This window comes from Phalacrocorax aristotelis, chromosome W, assembly GCF_949628215.1.
Source record: "Phalacrocorax aristotelis chromosome W, bGulAri2.1, whole genome shotgun sequence".
In the NCBI taxonomy this organism is placed as follows: Eukaryota; Metazoa; Chordata; class Aves; order Suliformes; family Phalacrocoracidae; genus Phalacrocorax; species Phalacrocorax aristotelis.
This window is the reverse complement of record NC_134310.1, coordinates 3,926,837-3,948,783: the sequence shown is the minus strand read 5'-3', so window position 1 is coordinate 3,948,783 and position 21,947 is coordinate 3,926,837. Positions and strand designations below refer to the sequence as shown.

The window sequence follows — 21,947 nt, the reverse complement described above, 5'->3', positions numbered from 1 at the left end:
TCCACGATCTGAGGTGAGGGTCGTGGGAAAGGGAGGGGGTAACTTCCCACACACAGTCCCTCTTGTGCATCACCAGCCCATTGTCTCCCTGTGCAGGGGTGTAGAACCATGGAGCCCATCATCTCTTTGGCCAAGACCATGCTGGAGAGCTCTGCCAGCCTCATCCAGACTGCCCGCTCTCTGGCTGCCAACCCCAAGGACCCGCCGCAGTGGTCGGTGCTGGCCAGCCAGTCTCACACTGTCTCAGACTCCATCAAGAAGCTGATCAACAACATGCGGTGGGGCAAGTCCTGCCCGCTTGGCCATGGCCCTGTCCCCACTGGTGGGTACCCCTGCTCAGGCTTATTCCAAGTGAGCATCCCCAGGGATGTTTTGGCTCATCTTCTCCTCGGCCACTGCCAGGGGGAAGGCAAGGGATGGTATGGAAGATGCCACCCCTCATCCTGTACAGGAACTGCTCTTCCAGCCCTGGCACAGGTTGATGGGGATGCATTTGATCCATCTGTCATGCAGGGTATCGTGGTTCAGCCTCAGCTGGCAACTGAACACCACGCAGCTGCTCACTCACTCCCCCCCCCACCCCTGTGGGATGGGGAAGAGAATCGGACGAGCAAAAGAACTTGTGGGTTGAGATAAGCACAGTTTAATGATTACAATAAAATGATGATAATAATAATAATAATGATTATGATAATAATGACAATAATGTTAATATAATAAAATGGAAAAGGAAGGGAAAGGAAAAAAAAGGGAAAAAACCACGGAAACACGAACGATACAACCGCTCACCACCCGCTGACCGACGCTGCCCGTCCCCGAGCCACGATTGCTTCCTCCCCCCCCAGCCAGCTCCTCCCAGTTAACATACTGGGCATGACATTACATGATATGGAATATCCCTTTGGTCAGTTTGAATCCGCTCTCTTAGCTGTGTCCCCTCCCCTCCCAGCTTCTTGTGCACCTGGCAGAGCATGGGAAGCTAGACATGTCCTTGACTAGTACAAGCACTACCCAGCAACAGCCCAAACATCTGTGTGTTATCTCAACAGGTTTTTTTCCATGCTAATTTCAAAGCACAGCACTATACCAGATAGAGTGAAGAAAATTAACTCTATCCCAGCTAAAACCATGACAGTATCCACCCCTTATTCCGTATCATTGACATCATGCTCAGGTCCCATACTATTGAGTACAATTTCAATACTCCCTACCCACCTTCTAATCCTTTAAAAGGATATACAGATTTTCATTTATCATTCCCCTAGTCTATGGACCACCCCTGTAAAATGCCTGTGAAATGTCCATTGAGTTCATTTAGTCCATGACTTTGGGTTTCATCTATTGAAAGAGTCTTTCAGAGAGGTGCTGTGTGTGGGGTCAGATTATTGCATGTCACTCCTTGTTCCATCACCGCTGCACTGGTAGTTCTTGTTCTCTCACTGCTGCACTTTGCTTGGTTCAATTGAAAGTTCATTTGCTATTATTAACTGGGAGATTCCCACCATGACAACATGCCATTGATATGGCATATAGCAACCATAGTAGTGATGACATACAACATCATATAGCAATTAACAGCATATTATTCAGTTCATTGGCTGTTTTCGCCCAAAATCAAATCCCCTTGAGGCACACACTGGACTCCTCCATCCTCCCGCATCACCCACCAAGTGCACCCAGGTCCTCGAGCAAAAGCAGTCCCACGAGTGGGTTTGCCTCTGCCTGAGGCAGGAAGAACCCAGACTGTTTTGCCCTGGATATTCTTTACGTGCACTACAGGGACTCTATCCCCTTCCACAGTACGTAAGGGTTCTGACTGGGCAGGGCCAGCTCGATTGGCAGATCCCCTCGTGTTGACTAACCATGTGGCTTTTGCTAAATGTGTATCCCAGTGCTTGAATGTTACACACACACCACCATTGCTCTCAGTGTCATCTTTAATAGTCCATTGTACCGTTCAATTTTCCCAGAGGCTGGTGCGTGATAGGGGATGTGATACACCCACTCAATGCCGTGCTCTTTGGCCCAGGTGTCTATGAGGTTGTTTTGGAAATGAGTCCCATTGTCTGACTCAATTCTCTCTGGGGTGCCATGTCGCCACAGGACTTGTTTTTCAAGACCCAGGACAGTGTTCCGGGCAGTGGCGTGGGGGACAGGATATGTTTCCAGCCAGCCAGTCGTTGTCTCTACCATTGTAAGCACATGGCGCTTGCCTTGGTGGGTTTGTGGGAGTGTGATATAGTCAATTGGCCAGGCCTCCCCATATTTATACTTCAGCCATCGTCCCCCATACCACAGAGGCTTTACCCGCTTTGCTTGCTTGATTGCAGCGCATGTGTCACATTCGTGGATAACCTGTGCAATAATATCCATGGTCAAGTCCACCCCTCGATCACAAGCCCACCTGTATGTTGCATCTCTCCCTTGATGGCCTGAGGTGTCATGGGCCCACCGAGCTAGAAATAGTTCACCCTTATGATGCCAGTCCAGATCCACCTCAGCCACTTCAATCTTGGCAGCCTGATCCACCTGCTGTTTGTTTCGATGTTCTTCAGTGGCCCGACTCTTGGGGACGTGAGCATCCACATGCCGTACCTTTACAACCAGGTTCTCTACCCAGGCAGCAATATCTTGCCACAATGTGTCGGCCCAGATGGGTTTGCCTCTGCGCTGCCAGTTGCTCTGCTTCCACTGCTGCAGCCAGCCCCACAAGGCATTTGCCACCATCCAGGAGTCAGTATAGAGATAGAGCACTGGCCACTTTTCCCATTCAGCAATGTCTAAGGCCAGCTGGATGGCCTTTACCTCTGCAAACTGGCTCCATTCAGCTTCTCCTTCAGCAGTTTCTGCTACTTGTCGTGTAGGACTCCATACAGCAGCCTTCCATCTCCGGTGCTTTCCCACAAGGTGACAGGACCCATCAGCGAACAGGGCATACTGCTTCTCGTTTTCTGGCAGTTTGTTATACAGTGGGGCTTCTTCAGCACGTGTCACCTCCTCCTCTGGTGATAATCCAAAATCTTTGCCTTCTGGCCAGTCCAGAATCACTTCCAAGATTCCTGGGCGACTGGGGTTTCCTACTCGAGCCCGCTGGGTGATCAGTGCAACCCATTTACTCCATGTAGCATCAGTTGCATGGTGTGTAGAGGGGATGTTCCCTTTGAACATCCAGCCCAGCACTGGCAGTCGGGGTGCCAGGAGCCACTGTGCCTCAGTACCAACCACTTCTGAAGCAGCTCGGACCCCTTCATATGCTGCCAATATCTCTTTTTCAGTTGGAGTATAGCGGGCTTTGGACCCTCTGTATCCCCGACTCCAAAACCCATGGGGTCGACCTTGGGTCACCCCATGTGCTTTCTGCCAGAGGCTCCAGGTAGGGCCGTTCTCCCCGGCTGCAGTGTAGAGCACATTTTTTATATCTTGTCCTGCCCGGACTGGCCCACGGGCTACTGCATGAACTATCTCCTGTTTAATTTGTTCAAAGGCTTGTTGTTGCTCAGGGCCCCATTTGAAGTCATCCTTTTTCCAGGTGACTTGATAGAGAGGGCTTACGATCAGACTGTAATTTGGAATATGCATTCTCCAAAAACCCACAACGCCCAAGAAAGCTTGTGTTTCCTTTTTGCTAGTTGGTGGAGACATGGCTGCTCTTTTGTTGATCACATCCATGGGGATCTGACGACGACCATCTTGCCATTAGATTCCTAAGAACTGGATTTCTCGTGCAGGTCCCTTCACCTTACTTTGTTTTATGGCAAAACCAGCTTTTAGGAGGATTTGGACTATTTTCTCTCCTTTCTCAAAAACAACTTCTGCTGTGTTGCCCCACACAATGATGTCATCAATGTATTGTAGGTGTTTGGGAGCTCCACCTTGTTCCAAAGCATTATGGATCAGTCCATGGCAAATGGTAGGGCTGTGTTTCCACCCCTGGGGCAGTCGATTCCAGGTGTACTGGACACCCCTCCAAGTAAAAGCAAACTGTGGCCTGCACTCTGCTGCCAGAGGGATTGAGATAAATGCATTAGCGATATCAGTTGTGGCATACCACTTGGCTGCCTTTGACTCCAGCTCGTATTGAAGTTCCAGCATGTCTGGCACAGCAGCACTCAGTGGCGGCGTGAGTTCGTTCAGGCCACGATAGTCTACTGTTAGCCTCCACTCTCCATTAGACTTCCGCACTGGCCATATGGGACTGTTAAAGGGTGAGTGGATTTTACTGATGACTCCTTGGCTCTTTAGTCGATGAATGAGCCCATGTATGGGGATCAGAGAGTCTTGGTTGGTGCGATATTGCTGCCGGTGCACTGTTGTGGTGGCAATCAGCACCTGTTCTTCTTTGACCTTCAGCAACCTCGCAACAGAAGGGTCCTTTGAGAGATCGGGAAAGGTAGACAGCTGCTTAATACTCTCTGTCTCCAAGGCAGCTACACCAAAAGCCCACCTGTAGCCTTTTGGGTCCTTGAAATACCCTCTCCTGAGGTAGTCTATGCCAAGGCTGCACGGAGCCTCTGGGCCAGTCACAATGGGGTGCTTTTGCCACTCATTCCCAGTTTGGCTCACTTCGGCCTCCAATACAGTTAGCTCTTGGGATCCCCCTGTCACTCCAGCAATGCTGATGGGATCTGCCCCTATACAGTCTGATGTCATTAAGGTGCGCCGGTGTCCACTAAAGCTCTATACTCCTGTGGGTTGGACGTGCCAGGCCATCGGATCCACCCCGTCCAGTAAGCCTGGTTATCCCTTTCCTCCACCCGGCTGGAGGCAGGGCCCCTCTAGTCCTGATCATGGCAGTCACAACTCACTTCCTGTAAATGTGAATCAGGAGTCCCTCTATTAAGCTTAGAAATAGAATCAGCACTTCTGCTCCTCTGTCTGGAGAATTGTTTACTGGAAACTGGAGCAGCAGCTCTCCTGGAGAAACTCCCCTGAGTGATTGTTCTCCCTTGCAGCTCACGTACCCGTGCCTCTAGGGCTGAGGTAGGTTTTCCATCCCACTTCTTCATGTCCTCTCCGTGATGACGCAGGTAGAACCATAGGGTGCCCCGTCGTGTGTATCCCTTCTCTTGAGCAAAGGGACGATTACTCCTAATGGCTGAGATACTGGTCCGTACTGGTGGGGAGTAGGACATTGCTGTCGAGAAACCGTCCCGAGAGGTCCAGCAACTCAAAGAAGATGAGACAAGCGAGGAAGAGAGATTCGCTTCATATTCCCAGAGTTTATCAATCACCTCCGCCACCGTTGGTGTCTCGTCATCTTTCCACGACATTACTGCCAATGAGTTTGCATGCGAAGATGGTGCGCTCCGTACAAACTTCCGCCACATGGGTCGTGTGCCCTCGGCTTCATCTGGATCTTTGGAGGACCGTTGATCGTCCAGGTCACTATAAACCACCTCAAGCACAGCTAATTCCCTTAGATGCTGAATGCCTTTCTCCATGGTCATCCGTTTTCCTAGGCGAAATACAATATCTTCTTTGAAGGGATACCTCTATCTCACCGCGGACAGGAGCCGCCTCCAGAGGCTGAGGGCTTGTGTTCCTTTTCCAATTGCTTTATCAATGCCCCCTTCCCTAGAGAGGGATCCCAGTTGTTTGGCTTCCTTCCCCTCTAATTCCAAACTACTGGCCCCATTATCCCAGCATCGGAGCAGCCAGGTGATAACGTGCTCACCTGAATGACGCCCGAAATCTTTCCGTATATCCCACAACTCACTCAAGGATAGAGATCGGGTAGTTTCCGTTTCTTGTACACATTCTTCCTCTTCCTCCTCCTCTTCTCGTGATGGCCCTGGTTCCTCGTAATCTCTTTCTAAACGAGCTGACCTTCTCTTCCATGATTTCTTCTTGCATATAGGGGCGACTGATACTGGCACAGGTTGGTCCTCTGGTTTAGCTGCAATGCTTGGCACTGGGGTTTGAGTAGCTGCAGTGCCTGTCGTGGGGGTTTGAGCGGCTGCAGTGCTCGTCACTGGGGTTGGAGTAGCTGCAGTGTCTGTCGTGGGGGGTTGGGTGGCCACAGTGCTTGTCACGGGGGTTGGAGTAGCTGCAGTATCTGTCGTGGGGGGTTGGGTGGCCGCAGTGCTTGTCACAGGGGTTGGTGTAGTTGCAGTGTCTGTCGTGGGGGGTTGGGTGGCTGCAGTGCTTGTCGCTGGGGTTGGAGTAGCTCCCTTCTCTTTCCCTTGGGAGTACTGAATAGTGTTAAATAGGGCTCAATGGGCATAAGCCAGGCCCCAGCACATTGCAGTGATTTGTATCTCTCTGGAATTGCCAGGGTGACAACATACTTCCTCAAAATGTTCTACTAATTTTTCAGGATTCTGCACTTGTTCAGGGGTGAAGTCCCACATCATGGGGGGTGCCCACCATCTTAGGCATTTGCCCGTACTATCCCACATACCCTGCCACGCATAGCTATCCAGCCTTGGGACAGATCTCTGGATTATATTCTTAACTTGCTTATTAACCTTAGACAGAACTGACACCGTCTGCCAAATCAATAGCAACAGATGTATCTTGACTACCCAAGGATGTTCAAGATACTGAAAAGTTGTTGTAATGAAGGAGGAGACATTATATAAGATGGCAGCTACGATGCCATTCTGTATTTCCTCCATAAAAAACCTCTCAGAGGAGGAGGTATAATTGCTAATTGCCTCCATGAGGTGGTAGCTGTAGTACAGTAACGGCTTCCATGCAAGACCTAAATAACTGATAACGGTCAAGGTCAGTGTTTTAATAATAAGTCTCCTAGGCAAAACATCTCTAATCACTGCAGAGCACAGCAAACTGACAAAACCAACAGCAAGTTTTAACATGTACTTTACAATCAGCATGGTAAAGACTGGACAAACTAATACTGAGAGCAGATGAATCAATGCTGTGACCAGCAACTGTTATTTTCTCAAACCCTTCGTGCCCCATGTTGGGCGCCAAAAATAGACTGTCGTCGTTCAGCCTCAGCTGGCAACTGAACACCATGCAGCCGCTCACTCACCCCCCCACCCCTGTGGGATGGGGAAGAGAATCAGACGAGCAAAAGAACTTGTGGGTTGAGATAAGCACAGTTTAATAATTATAATAAAATAATAATAATGATTATGATAATAATGACAATAATGTTAATATAATAAAATGGAAAAGGAAGGGAAAGGAAAAAAAAAAGGGAAAAAACCACGGAAACACGAACGATACAACCGCTCACCACCCGCTGACCGACGCTGCCCGTCCCCGAGCTGCGATTGCTTCCTCCCCCCCCGGCCAGCCCCTCCCAGGTAACATACTGGGCATGATGTTACATGATATGGAATATCCCTTTGGTCAGTTTGAATCCGCTCTCTTAGCTGTGTCCCCTCCCCTCCCAGCTTCTTGTGCACCTGGCAGAGCATGGGAAGCTAGACATGTCCTTGACTAGTACAAGCACTACCCAGCAACAGCCCAAAACATCTGTGTGTTATCGCAACAGTTTTTTTTCCATGCTAATTTCAAAGCACAGCACTATACTAGCTAGAGTGAAGAAAATTAACTCTATCCCAGCTGAAACCATGACATAGGGACAAAGCTCCGGGACAGCAGGAGTGTGATAAGGCCATTGAGATGCTGAACAGATGCATGCAGGAGGTGGACCAGGCCTCCCTTGCTGCCATCAGCCAGCAGCTGGCCCCCCGAGAAGATATTTCCCAGGAGGTGGGTTGGGGACACGCTGCTGCAAACTCAACTGGGGCGAGCGGGTGTCCTTCCCCTTGGCTCCCAGCAGCGCACAGTAACCCCAGCCCCACTGCAGCCTCACGTGTCGCCCTCTCTTTGCAACAGGCTTTGCACAACCAGGTGATCACAGCTGTTCAGGAGATCAGCAGCCTGATCAAGCCCGTGGCCAGCGCAGCACGGGCTGAGGCCTCACAGCTGGGGCACAAGGTAATGTGAGGGTGGGGATGGGGAGCTGCTGACAAGGCACTCAGTGCACATGGAGGAGCTCGTGGCAGGAGGAGAGGGACAAGGCAGCCAGGACTGGAAGCTGCTGGCACTGATGCCGCTCTTCCCTAGGTGTCTCAGATGGCTCAGTACTTTGAGCCTCTTATTATAGTGGCTATTGGCACTGCCTCCAAAACACCCAACCACCAGCAGCAGATGAACCTCCTGGACCAGACCAAAACGCTGGCTGAGTCTGCCCTGCAGATGCTGTATACGTCCAAGGAGGCAGGTGGGAACCCGAAGGTGAGCAGGAGGGGCACGTGTCGACAGCATGCTCCCCTTTGCACATGGGTGCCACATGAGAGGCTTGGCCATGTGCCGCACACGCGTACACCAAACATGGAAACCTGGCCAGGGCTGCCGTAAGCGTGGCATCCCCAGCAGGAGGGGAGCTGCTGCCTGTTTTCCCTCACTCTGTCTCATCCTTGCAGCAAGCTTCCCACACCCAGGAGGCTCTGGAGGAGGCAATGCAGATGATGAAGGAAGTGGTGGAGGACCTGACTGCTACTCTGAATGAGGCAGCCAGTGCTGCAGGTGTTGTAGGGGGCATGGTCATCACCCAGGCCATCAACCAGGTGAGGGGAGTATGGAGAGGACCCAGCCAGGGCTGGGGGTGGAGGAGAGGAAGAGCCAGTCAAACCCTACAAGGTCTCTGGGCTGGGGCTGGAGCCAGACTCATGATGGTCTCTTGCAGCTGGACAAGGGGCCGATGGGCGAGCCAGAGGGGACCTTTGTGGACTACCAGACCACAATGGCAAAGACTGCCAAGGTCATCGCAGTGACTGTGCAGGAGATGGTGGGTGTGAGCAAGCCTGTCACTGTAGAAAGCGCGGTGCCTGCCACCCAGGCAGGGCAACCACCCTCCTTGCTTGCCTGTCCCAGCGTAGGGCCCTTCCACCTCCTGCTCTTCTTCCATCAGCAGGTCACCAAATCCACCACCAACCCAGATGAGCTGGGCATACTGGCCAACCAGCTCACCAATGACTACGGGCAGCTAGCGCAAGAGGCCAAACCAGCTGCACTTACCACCAAGAACAAGGAGGTGTGAGCATGGGGTGTGCCATGGGGCAGAGCAGGATCTGCTGGGGCATAAGAGCAGAGGACAGGGGCACTTGAACCTCCTGTCAGAGCTGGGGGCAGGTCAGCATTCAGACCTCCCTTGCAACACAGCTAGCCTGCTCTAGGTATGCCTGCTCAAGCAGGGGGGTTGGACAAGATGATCTCCAGAGGTCCCTTCCAACCCCTACCATTCTGTGATTCTGTGAAACAGAGTAAAGCCACGTTTCCTTTTTCCTTCTCCTGAGTTGGGAGGACTGGGAGAGAGGGGCTGGGTGGGGGTGGCTGGCTTTTCCCAGCAGGTATCATGGATGTGGGGCTTAGTTCCCTGATGGCTCTCTCACACACATGTTCCCCTCCAGATTGGCTCCCACATCAAGCACCGGGTACAGGAGCTGGGTCATGGCTGTGCTGCCCTGGTCACTAAGGCTGGAGCCCTGCAGTGCAGCCCCAGCGATGCCTACACCAAGAAGGAGCTGATAGAGAGTGCGCGCAAGGTTTCTGAGAAGGTGAGCGGCCCAGAGAGAGGTGCAATGGTGTGGCAAGGTGGGAGGGATGCTGGGTTGAGCCACACGCCCTTGGAGCCACCACACTGGTTCTCCCCTGGTCCTGTTGGGCTCTGTTGTCTCTCTCAGCCATGCTTGCCCTGGCCTGATTCAGCTGATGGGGTGGAGGATGGATCCCCCTCTCCAGGCACTTGTAACAGTAGCTGGTGCTGTAATGGGTGAGTGTGACATCCAGGTGCTGCCTGCTGACATGCCAATGATGTCCTTGCCAGAGAAGATTAATCTACACACACTGGTGGCAGCCCAAGGCCCTCCAAATCAGCTATTGCAGTGGTGGGTGTAGCATTTGCTGTGTCTCTAGCCATCCTGCAGCTTGTGCTGAGTGATTGATCTCTCCTGTGCCTTTTGCTGGCACGGTGGAAAGCATCCTGTCTGTCAGTCAATCTAAAGAGCACACTTCTGAATAACAGACAAAATCATGGCTAAAAAACTAGTTGCTAAGGGTAGAGCAGCAATGCTTGTAAGCAAGGTTACAAAAGCAAAACAAACACTTGTTCATAGTGCCTGGCACATGTCTGCACACTTAGAGCCTCCTGCAGGTCCTTCCTTTCCAAGATTGCTTTCTATCAGGAAACATGTTCTCTTATGAGTGCTTGCCCAAGTACAGAAATTGAGTTGAGCAGTTAAAGAAGGAATGAACTGTGATGTTCTGATCCCCATCATGCAGACCTTATTCATTTGGAAACTAGCAGAGTCCAATATCTCCTGGACCCCCAAACACAATAGGTACAAGGTAAAAATATGGAAGCTAAGAAGGAGTGTCCAGACCACATGATTCCTGATTCCCCTCCTTGGTGTGAAGTGGCTCCATCCTGGGGAGGTGTTGGAGGAAGTGTGCGGTGGGGGTTGCCTGAACCTGCTCTGCTTCCCCAGTCACCCTGCTCATACCCTGCAGGTATCACGTGCTGGCAGCCCTGCAGGCTGGGAACCACGGGACACAAGCTTGCATCACACCAGCCAGCACTGTCTCTGGCATCATTGCTGACCTCGACACCACCATCATGTTTGCCACAGCAGGAACCCTCAATCGGGAGAACTCTGAGACCTTCGCTGACCACAGGTACCCGGGCACCTTGCCCAGCCTCTGCTCAGCCAGAGTCGGGGGGGGGGCAGGCTGTGTCCTGCAGTCTTCCATCTTTCTGAGCTGTGGACCAACCCCAAGGAGAGCTGCAAGTTCAGGTCACGCTGGCTCCATTTCCCCTCCAGCTTGTATGTACAGAAGACAGGGTCTAGAGTCTCTCTACACTCCAAGGAGCGTGTGTGTGTGTGTGTAGAGGGCTGTGTCCTCTCTGACTCCCTTCTCCCTAGGGAGGGCATCTTGAAGACAGCCAAGGCACTGGTGGAGGACACCAAGGTGCTGGTGCAGAATGCCACGACCAGCCAGGAGAAGCTAGCCCAGGTTGCTCAATCCTCTGTGTCCATCATCACCCATCTGGTGGAGGTGGTGAAGCTGGGTGCTGCCAGCCTGGGATCTGAAGACCCAGAGACTCAGGTGGGATGGGGTGTGTGGGGTGAATGGAGGCTGCTCATAACTTGCTTGAAGGGGCTGAGGGTTGAAGGTGTTGTGTGATGCTCTGGGCTGGACTCTGTGTGTTGTGGAGAGGGCTGGCTGGGCTTTTGCTGGTGCTGGCTGAGCTGGACTGAGCTGGTATACTGTGTGCCCTGGGGTGTCCAAATTTCCCATTGCTGGACCACACCAGCCCTAGCCTGAGGGTAACCATAGCCAAGCTGTTGCCCTGGCCTTGTTCTCCCCCAGGTGGTCCTGATCAATGCTGTGAAGGATGTGGCCAAGGCACTTGGGGACCTGATCAGTGTCACCAAGGCAGCTGCTGGCAAAGCTGGGGATGACCCTGCTGTCTACCAGCTGAAGAATTCTGTCAAGGTCTGAGCTGGATGTGATGGGAAGGAGGGGATGGGGCAGGGGGTCTGGAGAAAGAGCAAGGGGGCTTATCTGCCTGCCTGGGGGTAGAAGGACAACTGGGGGGCAGTCAGGGCAAGGAGGGAGGAAGGAAGGGACATATAAAAGGTGGAGCACAACATGCAGAGGAGGCATTGATGAGGTGGTGTGAGTGGAGTATGGGAACAGGGTAGTTTTGGACCAAACCATGAGGGAGGGACAGGTGCCAGTAGCAGCCCAGAGCTTGCATGGGGCTTCACCTGGTGCTCTTCTCCCTTCCACAGGTGATGGTGATGAATGTCACTTCCTTGCTGAAGACGGTGAAGGCTGTCGAGGATGAGGCCACGAAGGCGACACGGGCGCTGGAGGCCACGATAGAGCACATACGCCAAGAGCTGGCAGTGAGTATAGCCATGGTGGCACAGCTGCTGTCCTGCCCACCAGTTGCCCCCACACCTCGCTGCTGCCTCTTGCCTCACAGGTCTTCTCCTCCCCCGTGCCTCCCGCCAAGGTCACCCCAGAGGACTTCATCCATATGACGAAAGGCATCACGATGGCCACAGCCAAAGCAGTGGCCACTGGCAACTCATGTCGGCAGGACGATGTCATCGCCACAGCAAACCTGAGCCACTGTGCCATTGCAGATATGCTGTGCGCCTGCAAGGTATGGCAGGGGTCAGCAGGGGCTGTGGGTCTAGTATGGGTTTGTGGGGGGCAGCGTGCACCCTGCAGGGGAGGTGCCTGGATATGAATCAGGGTTTGCTGTCTCCGGGTTTCAGGAAGCCACCTACCACCCAGAGGTGAGCAGGGATGTGCAGCAGCAAGCGCTGCGCTTTGGCAAGGAGAGCACTGATGGCTACCTGGAGCTGCTGGAACATGTGCTGATGGTGAGTGTCCCCGCCCTGGTTCCCAGAGTGGGCGGAGGCTGCCCATGGATGCAAGGGTGCTCCCTAAACCCCCAAGGTTCTCTGGGCTCTGCACCTCCTCCCACTGAGGTCTTCGCACAGCCCCCTTCACTGCCTGTGCCAGCACAGTACATGGCTGAGCCCCTGGCATGGAAGCAGATGTCAGAGAGATGAACAGGCTCTGAAGAAAGGTATTTGGCTAACAACAGATGGAGATTAACTGGCTGTAAAGAGGTGGAGGCTGGAAATTCAACAACATAGGAGCGAAATCCTGAAGCAGTTTCCAGTGAGAGTGGTGGGAGTAAGAGATTTCAGCCAGTGGGAGAGGGGCAGTGCCCACAATGGCAGAGGTGATGACTGCAAGTGCCAGCTGTACCCTTTTGATCCAATCTTCTAGCTTAGTCCTGAGCTGGATGAGTGTAGCTTACAAGAAGCAAATTAAGACCGGATTAACCAAGAGAGTGGTAGAAAGCATCCAGTGAGGTCCTCCCAGCTGTTTGCATTCTTGGTGAGACCACAAAGGTGGAGTCAAGGGTGGTGGAGGGATGCACAGACCCACACCTGCAGAGCTGTGAGAGGCTCAGGACAAAGATTGAGGGCAAGTCAGCTCTGCAGTAGGGTTTCACTAAGCTGATTAGAAGGGCTTGGTATGAGTGCCATTCAGGTTCACCAGGTACAAGGCAGTAGAGCTCAGACTGTGGTTTCCCACAAGGAAAAAGCCCCTTTAGGCAGAGGGTAACCAGCGCTAGCAGCACAAAGAGGAGGTGGGCAGGAATCAATGGCTAGAAATTGAAGCTGGGCAGAGGAGAGGTCAAAGGATGGTTTTATCTGAAGGAGGTAACCACTGGGGTACAGTTCCAAGGGGAGCAGTAAGTTTTCCCATCCTCTGCATCTAGATCAAATGTCTGTCTGGAAGATGTTTTAGCCACACGTAAGTCATCCCAGCCAAGGCTGTAGTGCAAAGGAAAAATTTTCTGGCTGACCTGTTAACAGATGATTGGGCTGATGGCTTACTGTGGTAGTGCCCGAGGTCAGCCTACTTGCAGGAACACGCTATTCTGCTGTATTTTGGGTGTAACCATCCAGCTGCTATGTGGTGTCTCTTGAATATCATACATGTGGTACATCCCCTGAAACATTCACTGGAGATGTATCTTAGTAAGCTCATAGCTTCCAGGCTGCCTTCAGCTCCCAATAGAGATCATTCAGCAGTTTTAAACATACCAGAGCAGACAGCAGACTTAATAATGTGGCATTTTGTCTGGATGCGCTTATGAGGGCAAACCGTCTGTTGCTGTGTGCCATCAGCTCAGGGACTCCGAGCCACGTGCAGCTCTAGTGACTTTGCTGGGATGGCCCCATGCAAGCAAGTCCAGAATAAAGTCACGACCTCCCCAAGCTTCCGCAGCACTCTGGCCTGCGAAGGCAGGAATGAAGCATGTGGGTCACATGTATCAGAGAGCAGCAGGTTCCTGGAAAGTCACGAGCAGGAAGGATGTAGGGGAATGGGAAAGGAGATGGCAGATACGATGCTGTCTCACTCCCTGGCAGCAGCAAGACCATTGCTGTATGCTGGGTCCCCATGGGAGCCAGTGCCTCACATGGAGCATGAACAAGTATGGTTAGGGTTCAAGAAAGGGGGTTATTTGATTTGAGATGGAAAACATGGCTCCCAGCAGAAGAGTGGGAAAGCCTGCATATTTCACTGGGGAGGGGAAGGAATTTGAACCTCCACAGGGACTTGTTATTTGGTAACAATAGGTATCTCTCTTCAAAAGCAGAGCGATCCGGTGGCTGAAAACCACAGTGAAGCAATTCAGGGTGGGGAGAAATAAGGTGCAAAGGGGGGGTTAGGAGGAGAGTGGCTCTGTGGCTGCTCTGGGTGTAGGTGGTTCCTCCAGCCCTGGGACCCTCTGGGTCTGGGCAGCCAGCCTCTTCTGGGTGCCCTGGCTCCCCTGGCCCTGCTGAGGCTGAAGTATGAGCTAACGCTGGCAGCATGGCTCCCCACCCAGGGCTTCTGATCCTTCATTCCCACCTCTCCTCTTGGCTGCCCTTCACCCCCCACCAGAGAGCACCCACCTTCCTGTGCTCCCCATCCCCAGCACCCATGTTTCCCAACCAGGACATTCACTGCTGCCTTCTCTCTCTTCTCCCTTCTTCCCTGTCAGCTGGTGAGTAAGGTGACATTGGGATGCCTGCCGGTGTCTAACCTCAGCATGAGCTTTGCTCACAGCATGTCTGCATGCCCAGCCCAGCACTGGGGTGGCACTTGTGTGCGTCTGCAAGGACCCCAGGGTCCGTGTGTGTGTGCATGTGTAATCACATCCGCTCTAGCTGACGGAAGGCTTGCACTGAGGGACTTGTGTCTACAAGATGTCCCAGAAGCTGTGGACTCTCATCCCATCCTCAGGCAGGAGGAGATCAGCCAGGGTCACTCAAGAAAGCATCACAGATAACACCCAATACATACACGCATGTAGTGGGGCTGGGGAGTCCCACTCTCCTTCCCTGGGGAGTGCACCCTGAACAGGCCAGTGCTTACCTCTGCTTCCTCACAGATCCTGCAGAAGCCAACTCCTGAGATGAAACAGCAGCTGACAGGCTACTCCAAGCACATGGCCAGCTCTGACACTGAGCTCATTCGGCAGCCGAGGCCATGAAAGGTAAAGAAAGGTCCTGCTCAAGGGGGCAGGACTAAGGACTGAGATTAGGGTGGAGGGCTCAGCAGCTGCTGGAGGAGGAAGGGCAAGTCAGAAATGAAGTTGCACACAGGTTTAACTTGCCTCACTTCCTGTTTTTTCTAGGGACAGAGTGGGTTGGCCCAGAAGACCCCACTGTCATTGCTGAGAACGAGCTGCTGGGGGCAGCAGCTGCCATTGAGGCTGCAGCCAAGAAGCTGGAGCAGCTGAAACCAAGAGCCAAGCCCAAGATGTAGTGATGCTGAGCCCCACGTTCAGCTTGGGGCAGGCTGGGACTCTCCTGTCTGGGTCTCAGCCAGATGTGAAGGGTCACACATGGGAAGCCCCATCCAACAGCCAGTCTCTCCTCCTGTACTCCTGCTGCCTCCCACATCCCCAGCTGGACCTTCCTTGGGCAGCCCACACCCTCCTGCACCCCATGGCCTTTAATCCAGCTCTATATTTGCCTCCCTCAGTCCCCCCACAGCCATTTTCCTGCTCTGCCCCATCTGTCCTAGCACCCCTGCCTGGGACTTATGCCCTGCTTTTGCCCACAGCAAGCAGACAAGAGCCTGAACTTCGAGGAGCAGATCCTAGAAGCTGCCAAATCCATTGCTGCAGCCACAAGCGCCCTGGTGAAGGCAGCCTCAGCAGCCCAGTGAGAATTAGTGGCCCAAGGAAAAGTAAGGCTGGAAGCGGGAAAGAAAATCTAGGGCTGTGGTGGGCGCTCTCTGCTCCCAGGGCTGCTTGTAGCCCTCTGGCCCTGTGGCAAGGGGTGTGCGGGGCAGTGAGCCTTACTCCTCCTCTCCTGCCTCACAAGTAGGTGCCATCCCTGCCAACACAGTGGACGATGGACAGTGGTCCCAGGGACTCATTTCAGCTGTGAGTATCAAGGTCATGCCTATGGGATGGGGGGACCCTCCTCTTGGCTCCTGCTATAAAGATGAGGATGCTCTGCCTTTGCATTTCTTCTCCGTGGAAGCAGCAGCCTTGCTTCTTGCTCCCTCTGCCACCAGCTGAGACATGGCATGGAAGCTGGTCATCCCCATCCTATGTCCCACAACCTCCTTGGGGCCAGTCTGGGCATATCCTCTCCAGGGGAGGCTCCTGCACACACACACACCCCCCAGCCTCTATCGTTTCAGGCACGCATGGTGGCTGCTGCCACCAACAACCTGTGTGAAGCCACCAACACAGCAGTGCAGGGCCATGCCAGTGAAGAGAAGCTCATCTCATCAGCCAAGCAAGTGGCTGCCTCCACAGCACAGCTCCTGGTGGCCTGCAAGGTAAAGGCTGACCACGACTCAGAGGCCATGAAGAGGCTCCAGGTGAGTCCCAGGCTGCCCTCCAGCCTCAGCTGCTGCCTTCTGGCTGCTTGAGAGGTGGATGAGGGCATATGGGCCGTCAGGATGGGGCCCTCCGCAGCAGAGGTGTCTCCCCAAGGCTCACACTCCCTGCCTTTGTGTATCAGTGGGGAGCTCATTGGAGTGCAGGCTCCAGGTAGCTTGGGCTTTACTGCTACTGTGTGCCAGGTGTACATGTGATGCTGGGCTGCTGAGCCTGGGGGCATTCAGGGCTGATGAACTGGCACTGAAATGCCTGAAATGTGTGCACTGGATCCTTGGCGTTTGAGAGGTTAATGTTTGGGGGGCATGTTTTGTAGCACTCAATCCTCCGAGGCCATGGCACACAAGAGGTTAATGCCCACATGTTGGGGTGTTAACAGGGGGTCCCAGTGCCAGTCCCTCAGGGTGTGAAGGGCTAGGGAAGGTCAGTGGGGCTGCCCCCCAGTCCCTGCCCCACAGCTCAGGTGGGAGCCAGACCCCAGCTGGGAGCAGCAGTGCCTGAAATAGTTATGAGTGGGTGGTAGTGGTGCAGCAGTGAGCCGTGTAAAGGAATCCCTGCCTGCAGCTCCCAGCATGCCTAGCTGCCTCTCCTGCCTGCCAGCCTGGCCTGGGGCAGGCTTCACACACCCCAGGCAGCAGTCATGCCCTGGGGCTGGGACTTACACCGCCCCTCCCCCTCTTCCCTGCTGTAGACTGCTGGCAATGCAGTGAAGAGAGCGTCTGACAATCTGGTGAGGGCAGCACAGAAGGCAGCTGCCTTCCAGGACCACAATGTGACAGTGGTGGTGAAGAAGATGGTCAGGGGAATTGCACAGGTGAGGAGTGGGGCTGCTCTCATTCATGGAGCAGGGGTGGCTCTGGCTGTCACCACAGCCTGTGTGCACCCATCTCAGGAGCATGTCCTACCACCCACCGGCATGGGGCATGTCTCTGGAGAGCCTCAAAAAATGCTGTGGGTGCACCCATCCCACCCAGCACCAATTAAATGCCATGGCTTCACCCTTGTCCTGCCACGTGTAGCAGCAGGCACAGCCGGTGCCCGTGCATGCTCCCAGGAGCGTAACACCCTGGCTTCTCCTTGGTGTGGTGCCTGCACTATCCCAGTGTCCAGGATACGCATGAAGGATAGAGTGCTGCCTCCTGGCCCTGGGCTTGCAGCTGAGACCCTCTGTAGGGTTGTTTGGGGCTGAGCCCCAGGAGCTCCCTGTTATCTCTAGAGGACTGTAGTCCCACTATAGGGACAGTAGCCCTTGTGCCCAGGGCCATGCCAGCCTAGGGAGGCTGTGGCTGTGATGGGGGGGGAAGTGGCAGCCCAAGAGCCTGGCTCTGGGCTTGGCATTGCCACGGCAGAAGCTCTAGCCATCCCCAACGGAGGCAGCTGTGACCCTGGGCCCTCACCATGTTCTCCTGGCAGATCATTGCCGCCCAAGAGGAAATGCTGCGCAAGGAGTGGGAGCTGGAGGAGGCACGGAAGAAGCTGGCCATGATCCAGCAGCAGCAATACAAGTTCCTGCCCTCGGAGCTGCGGGATGAGGAGCAGAACTGAACCCTGTGTCCTCCTGCCACTCACCACACAGACTGACACGTGCCTGCTCACACCTATTTAAGATGACCTGCCTCAAGCGAAGGGCTGCCTGGGCTAGACCAGAGCTCTGCCTACACCCAGAGTGCTGGGACTAACTCAGCCACTGCTCGCTGGTGCCCCACCAGCAATTCTGCTTCACGGCCCAGCCTACCTTCCCACATGTGCCTAGGGCATAGCCAGAGCCCCTGGAGGGGCCTGGCTGGCATGGGAGCTGGGGCTGTACCAGCTCAGGGCTCACCCCAGAGTCAGGGGCTGGAGAGCCTCCCTGGTGTAGGGGATGTTTCTGGGTGCTTTCATCATTCCCACTTATGCTCCTTCTCTCTCCTCTGTGTGGGAGGGGAGAAGTAGGCATCTTGCCCTCTCCTGTGCGATGGGGTGCAGGGAGCAGCTGTTTTTTCCCCTCAAATGCCTTATTGTTAGCTCAATCTCTGTCCTCTTCCTCCCTGGCTTCCCTGGGGGCCACCAACCTTCCCCCCCTCCATGAGCATCTTCAGCCTGGGTCCCTCCTGGGAGTGACGGGGATGGAAACTGCACTGCCTCTGAGGGGGGGGGAAGGCAATGGGAGTAACATTTCCCCTCCTCCTGGTCCCAGCTAGCTCTTGCCCTCTTCCTCCTTCCCAAGTGCCTGCATCATTTCCCAAGGTCTGCACTATTTTTATAACTTTTCCATTTCTCTAGGATTGAGCCTGCAGCTTTCACCATTCATTCATTAAGCTTCCCCTATTAACCATTAGAGGAAACCAGCTTTTCCCTGAGCCTTTGGCCTGGGGGCTGTTGATATCTCCTTGGAGAGATGTGTTTATCAATAAAATCTGTTTTTCCTGCTTTTCATATCAATAGGACACACACCACCGCACCACCCCCCAGGAGAAAGAGGAGGCTGGGGCCCAGGGGAGCCCTTGGGCACCTGTGCTCCTGGCGGGGGGGGGGGGAATGCTGTGTGGGTGCTTATAGGGCATGGAAAAAACTCAAGGCATGTCCAGCCCCAGGTGCCATGTGCTGGTCCTCACAGGTGCTGCTAGGGGGCTACTACTCTGTGAGGAGGTCATGGGGATTTTGTTGCTTGGGGGATTTGGGCTTCGGGGGGGACTGGACAGGCTCCTGGCCATACTCCTGCCACCAGCTGAAAATAGCCCTGGGTAGGGTGCTATGGGGGGTGCAGGTGGGGGGCCCTGTGGTCACCAGCAGCCCACTGGTGGCAAAGCAGCAGAGCTTGGCATGCAGCAGGGCCAGGAATGCATCTGGAGCCCTCCTGTCAGCTGGTGCTAAGCTCACACCCCAAGATAGTCCCCTGGGGCCAATCTGCATGGGTAGCAGCTGCGCTGATCATGTCCCCACCTGCTCCCACCCTGTCACTCAGCAGGGGTTTGAGGGGCCCAAGCAGTGGTGGGGCAGGCAGGGATGCTGTGGGGTGGAGCAGGGACATGGCCAGGCTGGCATGTGTCCCCTGTCTCTGGGACATAAGCTACAAGCATAATGAGTGGCAAAGGCTGAATCCTGCAGCATCACTGCCAGTGACCCCTTGTCCCCCTGCAGGCAACTCCCTGGGGGTGCGGAGGGGATGCCCCCCTGGGACACTCACCCCTTGGCCAAGCTCCAGGATGGATTTGTGGCTCTCACAGGCTTCCTGGTCCTCCCAGCTGTCCCCTGAAAATCTGTGCTGGCCTGACTTGGCACCAGGCTCTCATCCAGGTACCAGCTGGCGTGGGGCCACTCTGAGCAGCCAGCAAGGACAGCGAATGGGTGCAACACAGCAATGGCCCCAGCCTCATCTGGGCAGCCCAGGGCCATGGGAGCTCCAGCACTCCTGACACAGGGCTGCAAGCACACGCCCACACCCCCCCTGCCATGTCCTCCAGGCTGGGGTACAGGTAAGGGGTGATGGCACAAACACCATGGGAGGGATATAGGGTGCAATTTGCCCCAGCCCTCTAAAACTTCCCCCGCCGGAGTGAGGGGTTATTTCAGCAGGCAGGTTTGGGCAAGCACATGTTGGGGCTTGGAGCTAGGATGCTGCAGTCATGAGGCACCAGCACCTCCATGGGGACCCAAATCCAGCCTAGTGGGAGGCAGGCAGGGAAGCCACAGCCCGACTTCTTAGGGAGAACTGCTCCTTCACGGGAGGCATTTGAGGGGTGAAGCCCTGCCTTGCCCTTCCTGGCTGCTCACACCATGCACATCATCATCTTTCCCCTGAGTGTTGAGCCCATGAAATTACTCTTGGCCAAAGCATCTCACAGAAAGCCATCCATCCTCACCCAGGAATGACAGGAGATGGATCTTCCCCCTCCCCTCAGAAGCCACGTGCTGGCAGTTACTGACTCTCCTTGTCCAAATATGTGCCTAATTCATCAGTATTAATAGCTGCTTTCCAGAGTCCAGCAGCAGCTCCTCTGCTGCTTTCCCCACGGCACCAGCAGCCCCTCAGTCCTCAGCTGCTCCTGTCCATCCTATGCCCCCTGCAACCCAGGGCTGAGCGCTCCTAGGAAGCCACTTTTTCCAGCTCTCAAAAACTTTTTGCTCCTCTCTGGAGCACTGGTGCTGAAAACTTGTGGCGGGTAAGGACTAGATGTGGCCCCGGGGCGATGGGCTGGGGGACCCTGCGCAACCCTCCTGCCCCCATCCCATTCCATCCCAGCCTCTCCATGTGCCAGCTACTTCCAGTCCCCCAGTCCAGAGCCCTCCCTGCAGCTGGGAATGCACCAGAAGCATTTATGAGTGTTATTAAAGTGCATGTTATTTTTGGAGGAGCTGGGATCTGAAGGGTTAGCCTTTTTTTTTGCCTGTGGAATACAATTTATTTAGAGCAGAAAGACAGAGCAGGGCAGCAGGCTGCCTGTGCATCTTGTGTCGCCCTGAAACGCCACCTTATGGGCTGTACACTGGCCAGGTGTCCCTGTGGGTGCTGGGGATGGTGGCACCAGGGTGCAAGGCAGTGAGGAGATGGGTGCCAGGGAGCCTGTGTGGAGCTGAGGCCCTCCTGTCCCACTGTGACGCAGGAGCTGGCCAGGGAGGTTGGGGGCTCAGCTTGCTTCTCTCCCAGAGGATTTTCCCCATGTGGGTAGTGCCATCCCACGGTGTCCGTGTCCCCAAGTGCAATCACAGCCCATGGGTGTCCCCAAGTGCAATCACAACCCGTGGGTATCCCTGAGTGCAATCAGCCTGTGAGTGTCCCCAAGACCACAGTGCCAGCCCATGGGTGCCCCAATTGCTGTGCCAGCCCCTGAGGTGCCCCCAAGCCAATGTCAGGAAGCATGGTCCCCCAGGGTGCAGTGACAGGGTGTGCTAGAGGACAGTGCCAGCCATGTGGTGTCCTCTAGCACAGGGACAGCTCTGGCCAGAGCAGAAGCAGGTCTCAGACCCTGGGGGTGGACAGCTGGTGGTGTCCCTGGGGCATGGTAACAGCACACTGCCAGCCCATGGGTGTCCCAAGTGCAGGGCCAGCCACGGGCTGTCCCCCACAGTGGTGAGAGGCAACAGGGTGTCCCCCTAGCTCAGTGCCACTGGGGTGTCCCTGGAGAAGTGCCACCAGAAATGCCCCTACCAAAGTGCTCTGGGGCATCCCTAGCACAGTGCCCGCCCAGGGTGTCTCTAGTACAGTGCCACCGGCATGTCCCCAGCACAGTGTCACTGGGGTGTTCCTAGTGCAGTGCCCTGGGGTGTCACTCACCCGGTGCCACCGGGATGTCCCTAGCACAGCGGTGTCCCTAGCACAGTGTCCTCGGGGTACCCCTAGTGCAGTGCCACCGGGGTGTCCCTCGGTCGGTGCCCCCGTGGGTGCCTGGCGCCGGGGCTGCGGTGGTGCGCGCCGGGGGTGCCGCCCTCCCGTCCCGCTCGGTGCGGCGGCCGGTGGCGAGCCTATCCCTAAAAGGTGCTGGCGGGTGACGGGGGAGGTGCCGCCGCGGCCCCCGCCCGGCACCGCCCCTCCCCGGTTCTTAGGCGG

General features: G+C 54.8%; 1 protein-coding gene across 1 annotated transcript in view; it reads left to right on the top strand.

Annotated features, from left to right (window-relative positions):
• The window catches only part of LOC142049682 (talin-1-like), a 38,906-nt gene extending 20,941 nt beyond the window's left edge, over positions 1-17,965 (top strand). Inside the window, 22 exon segments of the mRNA XM_075077611.1 lie at positions 97-278; positions 7,554-7,686; positions 7,813-7,914; positions 8,044-8,214; positions 8,403-8,546; positions 8,666-8,767; positions 8,894-9,013; positions 9,390-9,565; positions 10,489-10,653; positions 10,902-11,085; positions 11,350-11,475; positions 11,775-11,891; positions 11,972-12,154; positions 12,270-12,377; positions 14,954-15,035; positions 15,038-15,058; positions 15,200-15,322; positions 15,629-15,756; positions 15,866-15,955; positions 16,219-16,401; positions 17,112-17,234; positions 17,834-17,965. Of these exon segments, the coding sequence (XP_074933712.1) occupies positions 97-278; positions 7,554-7,686; positions 7,813-7,914; positions 8,044-8,214; positions 8,403-8,546; positions 8,666-8,767; positions 8,894-9,013; positions 9,390-9,565; positions 10,489-10,653; positions 10,902-11,085; positions 11,350-11,475; positions 11,775-11,891; positions 11,972-12,154; positions 12,270-12,377; positions 14,954-15,035; positions 15,038-15,058; positions 15,200-15,322; positions 15,629-15,756; positions 15,866-15,955; positions 16,219-16,401; positions 17,112-17,234; positions 17,834-17,965 (2,895 nt within the window).
• The last annotated feature ends 3,982 nt before the right edge of the window (positions 17,966-21,947 follow it).